Source organism: Medicago truncatula, chromosome 6 (assembly GCF_003473485.1).
Source record: "Medicago truncatula cultivar Jemalong A17 chromosome 6, MtrunA17r5.0-ANR, whole genome shotgun sequence".
Taxonomy (NCBI): Eukaryota; Viridiplantae; Streptophyta; class Magnoliopsida; order Fabales; family Fabaceae; genus Medicago; species Medicago truncatula.
Genome location: NC_053047.1, coordinates 19,338,945 through 19,359,957, shown reverse-complemented (window position 1 = coordinate 19,359,957; position 21,013 = coordinate 19,338,945). Strand labels below are relative to the sequence as shown.

At 31.8% G+C, this 21,013-nt stretch overlaps 1 protein-coding gene across 1 annotated transcript in view; it reads left to right on the top strand.

The window, feature by feature from the left end:
* LOC25496479 (sister chromatid cohesion protein SCC4) overlaps positions 1–16,782 on the top strand; it is a 33,555-nt gene extending 16,773 nt beyond the window's left edge. Inside the window, exon 13 of the mRNA XM_039826976.1 lies at positions 16,324–16,782. Within this exon, the coding sequence (XP_039682910.1) occupies positions 16,324–16,782 (459 nt within the window). The remainder of the gene's footprint in view (positions 1–16,323) is intronic.
* Positions 16,783–21,013: the final 4,231 nt, after the last annotated feature.

Sequence of the window (21,013 nt, the reverse complement as noted above, 5' to 3'; positions counted from 1 at the left end):
AGGTTCCATTAAAACTCCAAACATAATAATATAGCCAAAATTCTAAATTTGAACAAATTTCAAAATGACATTCCTTTCAACTCCGAAACCCAATTCCCTTCAACTTCCAACTTTAACTAACTAACTACCTTTGCTCAAATTGGGCAGACGTAGAGAAGATAATTCATTCTTTTAGACTCACATTATTATTCCCTGTTGTCTTCCTCACCAATCTTTTAGCAATTAGTTTAGGTCATGGTGTTCGCCCTTCTTTCAAAATGTTAAGCCTTTTACTATGAACTTGAAGAGATAGTAATCCTTATTTATTAATTTTGTTAGGTTTGCAGCAATTTAACCTAATTTTTTCCAGCTCATTTGCTTTATTAGGTTTGTAATTATTTAACCTAACAAATTCCATCTAAAAAATGTATCGCACCAATTTTATTTCTATCCTCTTGCCTTTTATTTTGAAGGAAACATCTTCTACACTTATTTGATGTTGCACGTTTGTTCTAGAAACCATGAGCATATCAATGATCAAGTTTGATGCCTTCTATTTTACACGATTTTTTTTTTTGACAATTTTTTGTACACTTTCTTTTTTAAGGAAATATTTTGTACACTTATTTAATACTAAAAAAATCATCGCACCAATTTCATTCCTAACCTCTTGCCTTTTTTTCATGCTATCTTTGACAATATTTTGTACACAATACTAGAAAAATTCATCGCCATAATTTCATGCCTTTTTTTTTTGACAATATTTTGTACACTTTTTTTTTAACCAATTTCATGCCTTTATTTCATTCCTATCAATATTGCCTTTTTTTTTATAATATTTTCTACACTTATTTAATACGTTTACAAACATAATACCCTAATTTCCATGCAAACTCGGCTACCCGAATTTCCATGTAAACTTGGTTATATATACCAAGCCCTAAATGTGTTTCTTTAAAAAAAAACCCCTAAAATAGTGGTAAATTTCACACATAACACAAAAATCATATAGGAATTCTTCAACACCATCATTGCTTCTGGACTTCCTAATCAGAAATTAAGGTTAAAGATTGGTGTGCCAGTTATGTTGTTGAGAAATATAGATACCCGATATGGAATATGCAATGGAACCAGATTGGTTATCACTAGGATGGGAATATACGTCATTTAGGGGAGGGTCATTTCCGGAAGTAATGTTGGTGATCAGGTTTTTGTATCCATGCTAACTATATCGCCTTCAGATGTCAGGATTCCCTTTAAGTTTCAACTACGACAATTTCCTTTGACTGTATCATTTGCAATGACAATTAACAAAAGTCAAGGGCAGTCGCTTAAACATGTTGGTGTATATCTACCAACACCTGTATTTTCTCACAGACAGTTGTATGTTGTTGTTTCAACAGTTACATCAAAAGAATGACTACAGATATTGATCACTGATGAAGATGGTGAGGATACGAATGTAACGTCTAATGTCGTATATAAGGAAGTATTTTGCAATGTGTGATGAAACTACATGCCAATGGACTAAAAATTTCATAGTTCTTTTACCGAATTATTGATAGGATTTCCGTATTTTCTTTTATAATATTTTCAGATTTAATACATTTTACAAAGTGTTTTATTTTGTCTACTATGTATTATCACGTGTTATTTTTTCACTGTTACCAATTATATATTGCATTTTATTATTCGTATGTCAATCCCTTTACAATAAACCCGAGCGGAGCACGGGTCAAAAATCTAATAATCGTTCAAAGTTGAGAACCATAAATTATCAATTAATAACTATTTTTCAGGTTGCTCTTTATGATTAGAAATACATTTCGTTTGGAGTGGGGTACTATAGAATTCGGATATCATAAAAATTAAAAAAAAGTTGTAGTCAAAAGCATAAAATATTGGTCTACACAAAAACGAAAATAGAAAAACAAAAAAAAATAAACAATTTGGTGTACTACTACTACACATGTTGTTTTGGCAAAGTTATTAAAGGTTCGTAGTAATTTACTGTTTAGGGGTCTTTATCATGTTTTTAACTCCAATTATTTTCTTAGCCTTTTTCCCAAAGAAACTCATCCTAAACCATATTATAACCATGAAAGACATATAAAGCGTGTACGATTGAGATTATTCATATACGAAACCGACTCTTTTACTAATGTTAAAAATTTTAACAAGAGTATGATTGTAAATATTTCTTTGATTCTGAATCTTCTATGATAAGAAATCACATAAAGAATCCAATGTTCAAACTCTCTTGAAGTCTAACAATTCATAAGATTTTGAATCTCAAGCTTGCATGCAATCCTCCGATCTTCTAGTTCGAGAAGACTTCCTTGATATGTCTCTGCTTTGATCCCCTTGAACCTTAAATGTTTGAGAAACAAACCCAACAATTACCTTTAAGGATGAAAAGTTATTGTTTTTTTTACTCAAAATTGATGTTTGAGAATCTTCCAAAATCGGGCCCTGATTTGGAGAAATCGAGCCATGATTTTGGGCGCAGTTTTGGAGGTTTTGTCTCGTAAAAAATCAGAGCCCAATTTTGCGCTAAAGTAAACAAAATAAAAACCTCTTTTCAGAAAATTAGGGTTTAGAAGCCAACAACAAAACTAGGGTTTGTAGAGTTTTCTCTTTGCAACAAACACTAAGGTTGGGATTGAATCACAATTTGGTTCACCTTGAACACACACTATTAGGACTGAATCTCTTGGTCATGGGAAGAGATTTAGGATTTTGGCTAGAATTAGGTTTAAACACTGATTCTTGTAACCCTTTGGAATCTTTTGTAAAGTTACTCAAAATTATAGTGGAATGGAGAGTTGTTATCTTCCCCATAGTAGGTCAGCATAGGACAGAACTAGGTAAACAAATTATTTTGTGTTCTTTCATTCTCTCTCGTTGTTTTCTAATTTTGCTTGTGTTTATAACTGTCATCCACATTGATATTGGTTGCTTACTTAATTTGCTCCACACATCATGTTTTTATTGGTATGGTTTGTAACAAATTCACAACAAAAATAACATGTTTTCCTTTTAGATCCTTGTTACAATTATCTTATAAAAAGTTTTTAATTTGAAGAAGTTTTTAGAAAGAGAGAGGTTGTATGTTTGGTTTGCAGAGACACCTTCTTTCTACAAACTTCTTGAGATTTAACCTCTCTTGTAAATGAGAACATTGTAATGATTTTGAATGCTTGAAAAATGGTGTATGTCTTCTAGTAGATATGAATTTGAGTCATAAACAGAGAAATAGAAAAATGGTTGAAAGGAAAGGCTATGCCTTTTTTGTTGGAAAATCTAAGTTAAATAATTCTTGTCCAAGACGAGTGGAAATGTGTTGTTAAGATAGCAGAGTTAATTAATTTGGAAGCTTCCATTCCCCAAAATTAACCAGAGAGAAACAAAGAGGACACTGCACTTGAAAATGAAATTATGGAAGCAATTGGATCTCATATTGCTGATTTCCAGAGAACAAAGCTGGAAAAAATATCATCGGAGAGGAATTAATTAGTGAACAATGAAAAGGTTATGAGTAGTGATGGCTCAGAATTTGATGATGCCACACAAATTCACAAAGAGGGAAACAATTGTTCAAAGAGACATTTATTTTCTTAAAGAGGTATGAACAAAGTTAGCAGTAGAGGCAAGTTAATAGTAGAGGCAAAGGAAAGGAATACAACACTCAAACTCTCCATCTGAATCTAATGCAAAAATGGTAAGGATCCTGCTCTATATCATGATAAGATGGATGATGAAGGCTATCAGAAAGTTATCTCAAGAGACACTAAGAAAGATCACAAGGCTGCATTGTTAAAGATTAACTATTCTACTAGGTCAAAGGTTGGTTCTCGCAATCCTCTGAAATGAAGTGCCTATTTTGTAATTTAAAGGGAATACACAATATAGGAAACTTGTTGCCAAATATCTGGTTGTTAGGTCTCAAACCATTAACCCTATCCTTTTATCCTTTAATTATCAACACATTTCCTTACAAGTTGACTTGATGCATCTACTTGTCACGTAAAGAGAAGAATGTTGTGGGAATCTTTGATGCTTAGGTGATTTCAACCCTGGTGTTGTTTAGGTGTTTACAATACAATTCTTGGAGCTCATGAGAAAATAAGCATTTAAAGACCTTCAAACATATTTATGCAAGATTTTAAACAAGGGATTGATGGTAGAAAAGGAAGACATCATTCTCAAAGGAGATCTGATAGATAAATTTGCAATCATGAATGGTTAACATCATATATGCAAGATTTTAAATGCATGAAGACGTGGACATCACATCCTTATAGTATTAACATTGTAAATAAAAATTGAAGGTGATTAGGATATTTGATGGAAATTGATCCCCTCAATGTAGTTAGTAATCTTATCTCCTATAGAAATTCGGTTATGTAGAAACCAAAAAAGATTTAATTATAGAACCATCAATGTTAGAATGACTGTTAGAGAAATGATATTTGTATAACTAATTTATGACAACTTTTATACAACTTTCTCTCTGATACTCACATGATGGTCTTATCCTCTCTCTTCTTTTTTATCTCTCCATTGTTTTTGACCAATAAGAAGAGAGAAAAACAATATTATCACTAAAGTTGTCATGGAATAGATGTACAAATATCATTGCTTTAACCGTTAATATGATATTCTCAGGAACTTCTCTCTCTTGGGAGTGGGTTGAATTCTATTGAATTTTTTTGAAAATATTTTCTATGAAATATGAGTAGCAAGAGTGAGAGAGAAAAGGTCAACATATATATTTATCCTGGTCCCCCATAAATGAGAAAGGATTCCTAGATGTCAATTAGCAAATGAGGGTTTTAGTAATTGGTCAACATAGTGTTAGACTTTACAACGGTGACTATTGTTTATGTTTACCGATGTTATTTTCAATTTAAATAGAAGATTATTCTTTTTAAAAAAATGTGTTCTTTTCTAATCAATAGTTTATTTTACCACGAGAATCGGGCCTCCAATTTCATAAAGACGGTCTTGATACAATTTATGATTCAACTTACATGAAGGGTCTATTACCAACCTCTTAAAAGAGGTTTGTTATATTATTTTTTTTCTAAAATAGTATTATTATTTTTTTTAAATAAGTTATTTCGGTCCTTTAATATTTTTTTATCAACATTGTATCTTATTAAGAAAACTTAATTTTTTTCAACGACCCATTCAAATTTTCCATAGTGTTATTTTGTGTGTGGAGTTTTGTTAATCTTGAGAATGAACATTAGTCTTACACATTAAATATCTAAGTGTTCTTTTCTGGTGGGAAATTAACAAAGGTTGATTTTGATTTAGTGGTCAATTCAATTAGGTTTTGCCAAATTTTACTTTTGCAAATAATATAACCTATTTAAAGAATATTGTTTGAATTTTGAAGAAAGAATATCCTGTTCTACTAGATAATAGAGGGAACACAATCTGTGTCAATAAGAAATGGTTGTTGTTTGAGTTTTGCATTAGTCATTTGTTAAACCAGCTAACGTAAAAATAATAAAATAGTGAGTAGTAGTGACCACTATCTCTATCAAAAACTTTGATTAATTTGTTTAGACTAATAATGTGTATTTGTCATCTTGATGTGCACATGTTGAGAAGAAAATCATCATACCAACAATAATTGATTTTAAAATGGAGGATTCAAGTGTCTCGGAGATTAATAGTTGTAATAGACAACTTTATCTTTATCTTACAAGTTTTCAGGAATTGAGTTTTGTATTTCTAGTTGATAATTTGAATAATACTCATAGAAAGCTTTTATTATTTTTGACAGTGTCCTTTACTTATTATCTGCAATATTTTGTTGTACCTTTGGCTTGTTTTGAATTGGTTGACAAACTTTATACTAGATCTACTAATCAAAGACACCTAAAGTTTTTTATATGATTATTGTCATTAACGATGTCTTCGATTAGTTGGAGTCTCTTTTATTTTAAGTTCAATACTGTTGTTTGGATATCGATACAAACTTTATGTTATGATTCTCTGCATATATAAAGTTCATCATGTTATTATGTTATAACCATTTATGCATCATTTTGTACAAATATTAAATTCGCAAACTTCTGTTTTATCTCGAGAAAGACTTTAGTTGGACCAGTTGAAAATATGCATGATTTAAAGATCACATTACATAAAATTTTCACTCCACTCATCCATATTGATCTATGTAATCAAGTTCGTTGATACGGTAGTTTGTGAGGTTTTGTCATGTTATACGTCAGTGAAGATAGCCACGGTGGTCCAATTATCTATCTAAAGATAAATAACATTCATATGCGCACCTAACAAATTATGATGTTATTATTTAAGGAGAATGTTAACCAGTGCCCCCGAGGTATTGGTTAAGCAGTTAAAAGAGGTAAGATTTTATTAAAAAGTGGTGTAATAATTAGTTAGTCAAAAGTAAGAGTTTATATCTCCAAGACAATTTTTCTACTTTTGGATTCCTTAACCGGTGTTTCAGGGGCACTGGTTAACAAGACCCATTCTTTAATTATATTCCAATGTCATTATTATGTGAGCAAATCTTAATAATACTAAATTAGTTATTGATCAATTTGGAGTCTTAATTGATTGGTGATCAAATTAAGTAATTAGACTTGTTAGATTTTTATTTAGATAACTAATTAATTATTCGATATGGATTCAATATGGATGCACGTCTAAATGACTTATTAACGGAAAAATGAGAAACTCGAATTGACCATTACACTATAAGAGGCTATATGGTCCCCAATACATCGTACATGACATGTTCTCTCTTCTTCGGATATGAAGAGAACTTGAGGCATAAAGCACCAGTAGAGGAAGAACCGAATCGATTGTTGCTAATATTTGTTGTGTGTTTCAGGTCACCTCTTTTTTTTATGTTTTTCAAATCTTTTCAGTTGAAAGGGCTGCCATTAAAGCTTAATCAGATATTCCAAATACCTGATTATTAATATCCTTGATGGACCAAACATGTTGTAGATTCGAACATATTTATGTACAATTTTTTGTTTGCTTCCCCTAATAATTCATAATCATTTTGTATTGAATAAGTTTTATGAATTGTGTTTTTATTACGACCTAATTCTAACATGCAAGTGTCTCAGCACTTCCTCCTACTCCATGGGTTCAGAGATTAATAGTTGCAATATACTTTTAAAACAAGAAGCCATAACCTTATAAAAAAGTTTGAGAAGAAATGTATCATTAAAGATGAATATCTAAAATCGGCCTCATTATGAACATCCATTGTGCTTGATGAGACCATCGAACATTTCATTGGTGAATTTTACAAACACTTTTTCATTGGTGAACTAAAATAACTTTTTACAAACACTTTTTCTAGACATTTGTTATCTAGAATTTAATTTTTTAATTAAAAAAATAATGGTATTTTTAGTAAAATCTCCAAGGAGAAAATCTAAAAGGATGCAAATAAAATAAGCTTATATTCGTCGTAAGTTTATTAAATCCAGTTTTATGGGCCTAATTCCAAGCCCATATATTTAATTGTAATAGTTAAATCGAGTTTGCTAGACCCGAGCCCAAACTTGTTCCTAACCCTAAAGTCACCATTGTTCTATATATTAGACGCCATTGCATCTTGTTTTCGCAGTTCCTTCTCCTACTTTGTTTATACATCGTTTCTTCTCCATTTTTTCTTGATATATCTCGATTGTTCTAAGCTTTTTTTTTTATTTCTTGAAACAATCGAGATACCAAGAAACAAAATAAAACATATAAATCCGACAATTACTACTGTATTGATATGCTATCAAACTCATACGCAAACTAGGTTTTTAAGTAGAATTTATTAAATCCATTTTGGATTTGATTTTATAAATCAACATCGGGTTGGCGACACTCTCGATCAAGATACTATGTCCTCTCGATCAATCCCGGTTTGAATTACAACTGATTAAGATTAAGTTGAACATGACGTTGACAATTCTCTTAGCGAAATAAGATTAAATGTCTATTATCATCAAGTCAACGAAGTACAAAAGGTATGTCATTAATACCAAATATCCAATCTTAATTATATTCATTTTCCATTATATAAATTGATATGCATATCATATTATTTGCTTTATGTTATGAATCATTTAAGCTAATGTTGATAGTTTTGATGTTGTTTATTATTAATTATGTGAATATATTTTGTTAAGATTGAGTTATATCACTAGTACAAAAAACACTTATTAATACACAGATTTTAAGTGGACAAATCAGCTCACTACACTACACTCTTATGGTATGATGTGGAGAAATAGTTAATTCACATTGGATGTTAGTGTAAATTATTAATTAATTAATACTCTTCGGAAAATAAAATCATATTTCCATCGATTCAAATTTTTGTCTCAGCATTTAATTTTCAATTCCCTCGTGAATTTTTACAAAAAATAAAAAATTCCTTAGGTGGAAAAGATAAATAATAAAATAAAAATTAGTAAAAAAAACCTAGGTAATTGTCATTATATATAATCTCATTCACTATTAATTAGCCGCAACAGAGTGAGTGAGACATCACTTTGCATTTTTCATTTTCATTTTTCATAAAATTTCCTATCCACTCCACTTCATCACTCCGATGGTCCCGACTTCATTTCTCTCTTCATGAATTTTCCTCTTCTTTGAAGGTGGTATATTATTATTTACATTTGTTCCCCTTCATGTTACATATATTCTCTGAAATTTCCCATTGTCCTGGATTGATTTCTCCCTATAACAAAAATTTCAGAGAATATATGTAACATGAAAGTAACAAATGTAAATAATACTATACTACCTTCAAAGCAATTGACGGGGAAATTTCATGCAGAGAGAAATGAATTCAGGATCATGGGAGTGATGAAGTGGAGTCGATGAGAAATTTTATGAAAAATGAAAATGAAAAATGTAAAGTGATGTCTCACTCACTCTGCTGCGGTTACTGAATAGTGATTAAGATTATATATAATAAAAATTACCTAGGTTTTTTTTTACTAATTTTTATTTTATTATTTATCTTTTCCACGTAAGGAATTTGTTTTGGTAAAAAATCAGCAGGAATCGAAAATTAAAGGATGTGACAAAAATTTGAATCGATGAAAATATGATTTTATTTTTTTATGAGTACTAATTAATTAATAATCTACACTAAATAACATCCAATGTGAATTAACTATTTCTCCACGGCATACCATGAAAGTGTAGTGGTAGCTGTTGCACATTGGTTACAAGAACAATATTTATTAATGTCTGAAACGTTAACAATGAAGAAAAACAATTATGCTAGTAGAATCTCTATTGAATATCTGTTCTATGATATCCTTATTAGAGCTTTCTTAAAACTTAATGTTGTTGAACTTTCAGTTGTCTCCATGGTTTGCAAATCATGAAATGCAATTTGTCGTTACCCCTTGCTCTAAGCTTACCTCGTCCTATCTCGACTGAGCTTGGAGGGATGATTTAATTTCAAAAAATAAATTGATCATATGCTTGAAGTATGCTCTACGTTTGAAAAGTTATAATATAAGTTGCTTAGTGTTCAATTTCTTCATATACTTGACAGATGCATAATTAATCATCATTGTTAAAAGGTATAATCTTTTAATTATAATTTGTATGTCATGTAGGACAATATATTTCTCCTTTTCATATCTCATTTTGTTCATCTCTATAATATTTTGGAATTCATGATAACAGAATAATTCACAGAATTTATTTTTTATTATTTTTTTTATAACCAACGAATATATAATCCATTACTTTTTGGGACTAAGTTTTACTTTTTATTTAAAAATATTGCACTTCTGATTTAATTACACTCTTTTTTTTTTAATGCAAAAATTAGGAAAAGAAAAGATATATAGAAAAATGAAGTACAAGGGTATGTCAACCTATTACAGCACTATAATATATATATATAGTTGATTTGAGCCAGAAACATAAGGGTTGCAGATAAATGCTTTTGTAAAATAATGCAACTGTTACAATACACTTCTTAAACACTTCGACTAGTGCTGTAATAGGTTGACATACCCTTGTACTTCATTTTTCTATATATCTTTTCTTTTCCTAATTTTTGCATTAAAAAAAAAGAGTGTAATTAAATCAGAAGTGCAATATTTTTATATAAAAAAGTAAAACTTAGTCCCAAAAAGTAATGGATTATATATTCGTTGGTTATAAAAAATAAATAAATAAATAAATTCTGTGAATTATTCTGTTATCATGAATTCCAAAAAATTATGGAGATGAACAAAATGAGATATGAAAAGGAGAAATATATTGTCCTACATGACATACAAATTGTAAGTAAAAGATTATACCTTTCAACAATGATGATTAATTATGCATCTGTTAAGTATATGAAGAAATTGAACACTAAACAACTTATATTATAACTGCTCAAACGTAGAGCATACTTCAATCATATGATCAATTTATTTTTCGAAATTAAATCATCCCTCCAAGCTCAGTCGAGATAGGACGAGGTAAGCTTAGAGCAAGGGGTAACGACAAATTGCATTTCATGATTTGCAAACCATGGAGACAACTGAAAGTTCAACAACATTAAGTTTTAAGAAAGCTCTAATAAGGATATCATAGAACATATATTCAATAGAGATTCTACTAGCATAATTGCTTTTCTTCATTGTTAACGTTTCAGACATTAATAAATATTGTTCTTGTAACCAATGTGCAACAGCTATCACTACACTTTAATGGTATGATGTGGAGAAATAGTTAATTCACATTGGATGTTAGTGTAAATTATTAATTAATTAGTACTCATAAAAAAATATGTGTGTTTAATATGTGTGTTTTCTGTTTTGTAGGACACCATATCTAAAAAGATATATTCTCTGAATGAAGAAAAAAAAACTTGTTCTTACAATTATAGAGGATGTTTGTTACATTTTTAAATAAATAAATTACATTTCTTTGAACAATATAATGAAATTCAAGAGTTTGGTTAATTAAATAAATACCCCTATAAGCATGCAGAATTTTGTTTTTTGTCTACAAAAATCACAATTTTTAATCCATGTGAAACGAGATATTTTTTTTATACGCTAAATTTGTTTTACAATTTTCACTAAATAAAATGCATTACCCTTCGTTCACTACTCTAATAAATAAAATGCATTACCCTTCTGAGATTTTTTATTATTTTTTCTTACATACTAAATGGGGTTATTATTTTCCTAATTTTTTTTTCTGTGTGCCACATTTCCCCTCTCTGAATCCCGTCTCTCTTACGTTCAAGACATTCCTATAAATTGAGGTCCTTGAATATGCTTCTGCTTCAAATATTAATTCATTCACATAGCTATTACTGTTAGTTTGTTTTAATTCAAGTTTAGTTTTAGTGATAATCACAATCAGTGATTAATCACATTTTATTTTAGTTTGTTCTGAAGTTTGTTACAAGTTTGTTAGAGGTTAGCAAATAAGATCTAGAATTTGTTACATTGCTTGTGCTTCAAGCAACTTAGCTAGGCATTGTATATAAGCTACCTCCTTTGTATTTTTTCATAAGAATAAATAACAATTTCATCATAACTTCTCTCTTCTCTCAATTCTCTCTATAATTCACATAAACCCTAGAATCAGTAACTGCTTCTGAACTAGCTTCTCAAACCGCTTCTGGTGTTCTGTTGCTTGGTTTCCCAAGCATCAATTGTTGCGCTATCAAATTGGCATCAAAAACCTTTGATTTCGTTCTAAGGGGTTATCAAGATCTTCAATCACGCAATTTGTAGGAAGAAACGCTGAAGGAAACACCATGAATGGTAGTAGCAGTTTCAACACACATCTTCCAATTCTTGAAGCACGCAATTGGGAAAGATGGAGTGCGGTGATGAAGAATGTAACACCCCGTTACCCAAAAGTAATTAAATAACAATTAATTAAAAACATCAGAGTTAAGCACCAAACGGGCATGCTACACTACATTTTAAAATTTCTTAAATAGTATATGAAACTATTTAATTAAACAACTTCCAAACATCATTTAAACAGCAGCGGAATGTTATTCAACAAACGTCAACAACAGTTAAATCCTCGAAACAACATCTTGGCATAAAGCCTAACAACAAATTCAACCATCATAGGGCCATAACAACAAGTTCCAAAATGAGATACATAAGGAATGAAATACAACAAATAAAACTCATCCCGAATGTATCAGAGCCCTAGACACGACATTGAGCCACCACCAACTACTCAGGATCACCTGCAAGTTACCCATAGGAAGGGCAACATTTTCAAGCAGAAGGGGTGAGATTCACAACAATAAAATATAGATATTAAATTCTTCAATTGAATCTAACACCCTATAACGTCAAATACATCATCTTGTAAATATAAATAAATGATTCACAAGCAACAACAACATCATCAACATCCACTCATCACAATATGTATATAAAAATGTATATATTCATTCACACATCATCATCATCAATGTGGCAACTACAACCAACAACTAAGACTCATGCATGACATGACAACACCACTAAGACTCCTCAAAATATGCAATTATGCATGTGGTACCAGACAGGACCGAAGCCCTCACCGCTTTTGAATGGTTAAAGCATTCATCAGGACCGAAGCCCTCACCGCTGTGAACAACTAGTGTTCCAGGACATGAGTCCTCTCCGCTGATTATGCATATGCAATGGACCTACTTGTGTATATCTACATACAACTTGACCATGCATACATACTCCATGTAACTCCATTTAAACAACATGTATGATTCAATAACTTTAGCATACATCACAGTCATCAGCAACAACATCAATTAGAGATCCAACCATCCAGAAATATGCACAATTAAATATAACTATGCTTAAAACAACAACATTCAATCACTACCATTCATGCAAGCAAAACAGCACCAAAACTGGGTAGGTCGCCTCGCGAGTACATCTGCTCGCTATGGCGAGTTCACAAAACAAGCTGCTCGCCATGGCGAGTTCAAGGCGAACTCGAGGCGAGTGAAAAATAGGTGCTCTCGGGAATTTGACATTTTTCTCACTCAAACCTCAATTCTAAGCTCCCTATTCATCTTTTTAACCTAAAACTTGCTCCAGTCATCATTAAAATTGTAACACCCCGTTTTCCCAACATAAAAATTTCGCATAAATAATCAGAGTTTTTCAACATAAACGGAATGTCACATTCTTTTCTTAAAATCATAAACTGAATAAATAACTATTTATCCTTGAAAATTCAAATACAAGATCTTTAATACTTCGCAGCGGAATTTATTCAATTACTAAAACAGTCTTTGGCACGAAGGCCTCTTCATAAATGTCTCATAAAAATCCAATCTAAAAACATAGTCATAAATCTTCTAAAACAATACGTAAGGAATAGAAAAGCAATAACAAAGTTCTCATCCCGTTACGTATCAGAGCACCTAGGACACACGAGAGAGAAAGCTCACACGACATCAACTATTTTTGGTTACCTGCAAGTTACTCATACGAAGAGCAACATTTCCAAGCAGAAGGGGTGAGATTTCACAAAACAATAATATCAAGCATATAATTCATTAATTATATTTAACAACATAAATAACTTCATCTATTAGTAATAATAATTCTTCATGTAATAATTCTTAATAGTTCAACCAACTTCTAATCATCATTTCATAATAACATAACAACACAACTTAATCATCAGTTAATAATAATAATCATATACAGCATGACATAATCATCACTTAATGATAATAATCATATAAACAAACAACATATTCATCTTAATCATAATCATGTAAACAAACAACATATTCATCATCTTATATTGATATAACAACAACATAAACAACAATGATTAATAAATATAAATACTTCACTTAGTTCTTTATTAACAACTCATTGACAAATGACAACTCAACGACAACGACAATGCAACTTCTAGAACTTATCAACTCGACAACTTGGCAATCTTGACAACTCGACAACTTGACAACTTGACTATGCAACTTAATCTTCTAATCATGCATGTGGTACCAATCTTTGAGCGTAAATAGGCTCCCAGGGCATCAAGCCCTCAATTTTATTTGAGCGTAAAAAGGCTCCCAGGGCATCAAGCCCTCAACTTAATTGAGCAAAGGCTCCAGGGCATCAAGCTCCCAACAATGAAATGCTAATGCATGGACTCGACCTCTTAATATCTTAAAAAATCGACAACCTCTTGTATAATCCAATAATTTGGAACTTCATCATCTTAATCAACTTAGACCGACTCATGCAGCTTAGTTAAATAACAACAGCAACACAATAGTATACAAAAACAACATGACATAATAATATCAAATGCAAGTCAACAACGTCTCAATTATTCACATATACATTCATATGCTAATTCATCAAATAATAATCAACATCTTAAAACATCATATATAACAACATCAAATAATAATCAACATCTTAAAACATCATATATACATATAACATTTTATCAATCATGGACAATATCGTATTCACAACATATACATTCATATACTAATTCATCAATCATATTCAATTATTCACTGTGACCTACGTGCAGTAATTTTCACTATAACTCAAGTTCTATAAATTCTTTTGAAGTCAAACCAACGACATTAGAAAGCTAACATTTATACCTACAATTTTCATGTTTACACCTAAGACCAATTCTGTACCAATCAATACCAGTTTTCATTTCAAATTGGGACAAAGTTGTGCTGAAATTCATAAAATTCACTAAGACCTTCTTGGAGTATTTTCATCATAACTCCTAAAGCAAAAATCATTTTTACGCCAAATCAAAGCCATTGGAAAGATAACAAAATTATCTACAACTTTCATGTTTATACCAAAGGCTAATTCAAAACAGAAACGTGTGAAAAATACACAAGAACATGAAACAGGACATGGTGTCAGATAGCAACTCGGGAAAAACACACTTTCCACCCAAAATCCCAATTTTAACTTCCCTATGCTCAAATTTGATTCCAAAATTTGTCTAAACATTTATATAGATCAAAAGAGACTCAAAACCATATAAAACTTGACCAAAAACATTATTTTAGAAAATCATCAATTAACCACTTTTAACCCTAATTCCCAAATTCTCAAAAACGAAAACCTACAACATGTTAAATCCAATTTTCAGAATCAATGACTTAAGATTATTGAATGTTAGTCCCACCCTTACCTTATAACTCAAAATCGCCGCTTTCTAGGTCTTCCTCCCTTCTCTTGGCTTTTTCTCCCTTTTCTCCAAAATTGATCGTACGTTATGTTTTTTTCTAAACTAGGTTTCTCCTATTTATAACCCTTTATTCTATTTTATCTTATTTCTCTTTCTCCCCAAAACTCTCTCAAATCTCATAACAACCCTTAAACTCAATATTATTTTATTTTCAAATCTTATTCTATTAAATAATATAATAAGCTACCTAATAAACCATATAATCATATAATATATTTTAAACTCTTCTTAATAAATTCTAGACTCAATTAAACAATTAAATAAAACAAATAATTCAAAGAGGGCGTTACAAAAATCATTTAGGTACATTAATCCATCCCCAAAACATCTTATAACAACAATTCAAAAATCAAGTTTTGATCTGGTCTGCTCGCGAGGCGAGCCATGAAGTTGCTCACTCGCGAGGCGAGCACAATCTGCTCGCGAGGCGAGCGATGAACTTCTGTACGGGTAGAAAACAGGTTTTTCCCCAAAATCCCATTTTTCTTCAATTCACTCCCCAAATTGGTTTACAGATGTGAGTTAACTTACTGTATGCACTCATAACCTATTTCTAACTTCAAAATCATCATCTCAACTCCAAAATCATCATTTCATCATAAAACCCCAAAATCCCAATTCACTCCAAAACTCTGTTAAACACAAAATCAAAATTAATAACTATACTACTGAAGCAAACCTCACCCTAATTACCTTAGAATTTGCAGAAAAAATGCACAGCAAAAATGATTCTTGAGTTCTACTTGCTCTTCTCTCCTTTCTCCCAAAACTGTCAGTTCTTACGGACAACTGCTTCTGACTCTATTTTCTAACTTCCCATTTACTTAACTCCCTTTATTCTCACTTAACTCCCCATTAATTTTAATAAATTCTATTAACTCCCCAAACACCAAAATAATTATTATTTCTCACTTAATCACATAATATTAAAATCAACCATATAATAAAATATATCACACCACATAAATCACCAATATTAATTAAAATCACATATAAGACTCTAATTAAATCAAAATAATAAAATATATCGACTAGGGCGTTACAAAGAATCTGTTTGGAGCACAAGTTTTGCTTGAAATTGTGCAGAATGGTGTAGGTGAATTAGTTGTGAATGCCACTGATGTGCAAAGGAACGCACATAAGGAATTGATGAAGAAAGATTGCAAGGCTTTGTTCTTGATTCAACAAAGTCTTGATGAAGGAAACTTTGAAAGAATCTCAAAATCATTGAGTTCAAAGGAAGCATGGGACATTCTTTCAAAGTATCATGAAGGTGATGATAAAGTGAAGTTGATTAAGCTTCAATCACTGAGAAGGAAATTTGAGCTATTGCAAATGGAAGATGATCATAAGATTTATGAATACATCTCTAAACTCATCAATCTTGTGAATCAGATGAAGGCTTGTAGTGAAGCTATCACTGATCAACAGATAGTTGAAAAGATTATGAGGACCCTATCTTCAAGGTTTGATTTCATTGTGGTGGCAATTCAGGAATCAAAAGATGTTAAGACATTGAAGATTGAGGAGCTGCAGGTTCATTAGAAGCTCATGAATTGATGGTTTCAGAAAGAAGCGGTGAAAGATCAATTCAGCAAGCCTTGCCAGTTCAGACTATCAAGAAGGATGATTATGATAGGAAGAACTTCAAGAAAGGGAAGAAAAACACTAAGGGAGGAAACTGGTCTAAAGGCAAGAACAATGGATCTGATAAAAGTGGATCTTCAAAGGAAGGAAATTCTAATCAAAAGAAGAAAGTTGATAAGAAGAAGATTCAGTGTTTCAAATGTGAGAAATTTGGACATTATGCCTCTGAATGTTAGTCTGGTAAAGGAAAGCAATCAAAAAATGATGAAGAGGAAGCCAAAATTGCACAAGATCATTCAGATTCTGAGTCATTATTCTTGATGGTCACAACAACTAGTAATGAGAGCTGCATTTCAGAAAGTTGGTTCTTAGATACTGGTTGTTCTAATCATATGATTGGAATCAAGACATGGTTAAGAGAAGTGTATCCTGGAAGAAACACAAAGGTGAAGCGTGCAAATCATAGATTCTTAGTTGCAGAAGGAATGGGGAATATTGCTATTGAAGGAAAGAATGGGAAAGTGGCAATAATTTAAGAAGTTCTCTATGTTCCTGGAATGCAGTGCAACTTGCTGAGTGTAGGTCAATTCATTCAGAAAGGATACTCAGTTACTATGAAGGATAACACCTTTAAGTTGTTTGATAATCATCAAAGGTTAATATTGAAAACTCCTCTTGCAAAGAATAGAACTTTTCAGACCAATATGAAAGCTGTAGAATTGAACTGTTTATCTGCTATGGTAAAAGATGAAGATAGCTGGTTATGGCACTATAGATTTTTGGTCATCTCAATTTTAGAGGTCTTAATCAATTGGTTGATAAATAAATGATTCTGAGAGTGCCTAAAATTGAGATACCTGACACAGTTTGTGATACTTGCTTGTTGGGGAAGCAACCTAGAAGTGCATTCAGTTCAAGTTCAGCAAGTAGATCAAAGGAGCTACTTAATGTTGTATATTCAGATGTGTGTGGTCCTTTAGAGGTTCCTTCATTAGGGGGCAACAAATATTTCATCATTTTTGTTGATGAGTTTAGCAGAAAACTGTGGTTGTATTTGATTAAGGCCAAAAGTGAAGCATTTGATATGTTTCAGAAGTTTAAAATCTTAGTGGAAAAACAAAGTGGTAAATCCATTAAGATTTTAAGAACTGATGGTGGTGGTGAGTATACCTCAAAGGTGTTCGAGAAGTTTTTTTAAGACAATGGCATTGTGCATGAAGTCACCGCTCCTTATACTCCACAACACAATGGTTTGGTAGAAAGAAGGAATATAAGTCTGCTTGACATGACCAGAAGTATGCTAAAGATGAAGAAGATGCCTAATACATTTAGGGGAGAAGCAGTAAGAACTGCAGCTTACATCTTAAACAGATGCCCTATAAGTAACTTAATCAAATTCCTGAAGAAATTTGGTTAGGATGCAAGCAGTCAGCAAAACACTTGAGAATTTTTGGTTCATTGTGCTATATGTATATCCCTGATGCAAAGAGAAGAAAGTTGGGCGATAAGAGTGAGCCTATGATACTGGTTGGCTATCATGAAACAGGTGCATACAGATTGTATCATCCTCTAAATCACTCTATAGTGATTAGTAGAGATGTAAAAATCTGTTAAAATGAAGCATGGGATTGGACCAAGAAAGAGAATAGTTCCAGTCACACAATTCCCACAATAATTGAAGATGAAGATCAAGTTGAACAAGTTCAACTTGATACTGAAGTTCAACCTGAAGTGCATGTTGAAGAGAATCAGTCACTAGAACTTCAGTTAGACAGAGATATGCTTCAACTAGATTAGCTGGACATGAAGTCATTCCAGATAATATAGTTAATGAAGAAGGGGAATTTGTTCATTTTGTACTATTAACAGATACATAACCAATCAACTATGAAGTAGCATTGAATTAATATGTGTGGAAGAATGCTATGATTGAGGAGTTGAACCCAATCAACAGAAACAAAACATGGAAGTTGACTGAACTGTCTACTAGTAAGAAACCAATAGATGTGAAGTGGTTTTTCAAATTAAAACTGAAGCCAAATGGTGAAGTAGCCAAGCACAAAGCAAGATTAGTGGCTAGGGGGTTCATGCAGAAGGCTGGTATGGATTACTTTGAGGTATATGCTCCAGTTGCTAGATTGGAAACTATGAGATTGATAGTTGCTATAGCTTGTGGAAGGAACTGGCCTATGCATCATTTGGATGTAAAATCTGCTTTTCTAAATGGTCCTTCAGATGAAGAAGTGTATGTGACACAACCACCAGGTTTTAAAATCAAAGGGAAAGAGGATATGGTGTATAGATTACACAAAGCCCTCTATGGATTGAAACAGGCACCAAGAGCTTGAAACAAGAGAATTGACAGTTTTCTTGTGCAGCAAGAATTTGTTAAATGCAAGTTTGAGTATGGTGTATATGTGAAGAAAGGAAATGATGGTAATCAACTACTCATTTTTCTTTATGTTGATGATTTGATAGTGACTGGTAGTGATATGAATGAGATAGAAGCATTCAAATCACAGATGATGAGTGAGTTTGAAATGTCAGATTTAGGAAAATTGGCATACTTTCAAGGCATGGAATTTACTGAAGTTGGAGAGGGATTGGTGATGCACCAAAAGAAGTATGCATCTGACATATTGAAGAGGTTCAATATGATGAGCTGCAATCCATCATCATTGCAGTATGGCATTTTATTTCCTAAGTGCTTAAATGAAAATTCTATTGAGCTGATATCATATTCTGATGCTGATTGGTGTGGAGACAAACAAGATAGAAAGAGCACTTCAGGGTACCTATTCAAGTTTATGAATGATCCAATTTCACCGTGTGCTAAGAAGCAACCAGTTGTAGCATTGTCAACCTGTGAATCTGAGTATATTGCAGGGTGTATGGTAGCATGTCAGGCAATATGGCTTGAAAATATACTCAAGGAGATGGAGATAGAGGTTAGCAGACCTATAGAATTGTTCATAGACAACAAATCAGCTATAAGCTTAGCAAGAAATCTAGTTCTGCATGGAAGAAGTAAACATGTAGAAGCTAACTTCCATTTTCTGAGGGAGCAAGTAAACAAGGGAGCACTGCAGATTGTTCATTGCTCTACTGAGCTGCAGCTTGCAGACATATTCACTAAGGCATTGAAGGTTGACAGATTCATCAAGCTCAGAAGCTTGATTGGAATGAAGGAAGTGTGGAAACTTGAATTAAGGGAGGATGTTAGTTTGTTTTAATTCAAGTTTAGTTTTAGTGATAATCACAATCAGTGATTAATCACATTTTGTTTTAGTTTGTTATAAAGTAAAGTTTGTTAGAGGTTAGCAAATAAGATCTAGAGTTTGTTACATTGCTTGTGCTTCAAGCAGCTTAGCTAGACATTGTATATAAGCTACCTCCTTTGTATTTTTTCATAAGAATAAATAGCAATTTCATCATAACTTCTCTCTTCTCTCAATTCTCTCTATAATTCACATAAACCCTAGAATCAGTAACTGCTTCTGAACTAGCTTCTGAACTTGCTTCTGAAACCGCTTCTGGTGTTCTATTGCTTGATTTCCCAAGCATCAATTGCTGCGCTATCAATTACTTCATATAAAGCGAAGACTTTTATTTGAGCTTATTCTGGAAGATGGTTCCAAACTACCTATTAGATTAATGTTTGATCCAACTGATTATGAGTTTGTATATTATTACCTTATGATGTGGATGGTCTACTACTAACCTCTTCCACTTCATAACATTCTAGAATTTTACATGTTTCAAATTGATGCCCAAATATTTGTGATATTACATTTTCCATGATTCTGTTTGAAAAACTTAAAATTTTAGAACCTTAATCCTGAGGTAATAATCTACAAGCTCGTGATCAGTTGGAACAAATGTGAATCCAACATGTAATTTTGAAACCATCTTTCAAAACAAGCTCATCAAACATATTTTTAGTCATGGTCTCATGGATCCTCTCATATAAAAGTGCTAGCTCTATGTAAAGTAATAGCTCTTTGGATAATTATCTGAAGCAAAATATCTTCAACGACATCAATTTATAGACTATGTCTTGAATGTAAGAGAGATAAATGTAGTGAGAGATAAATGTGGGACACAACAGAAAATAAGGGAAAAAACATCACTCCAATACTAACATGTAAGGAAATATCTAAAATCACACTTTTTATTGCATAAGAAGTAT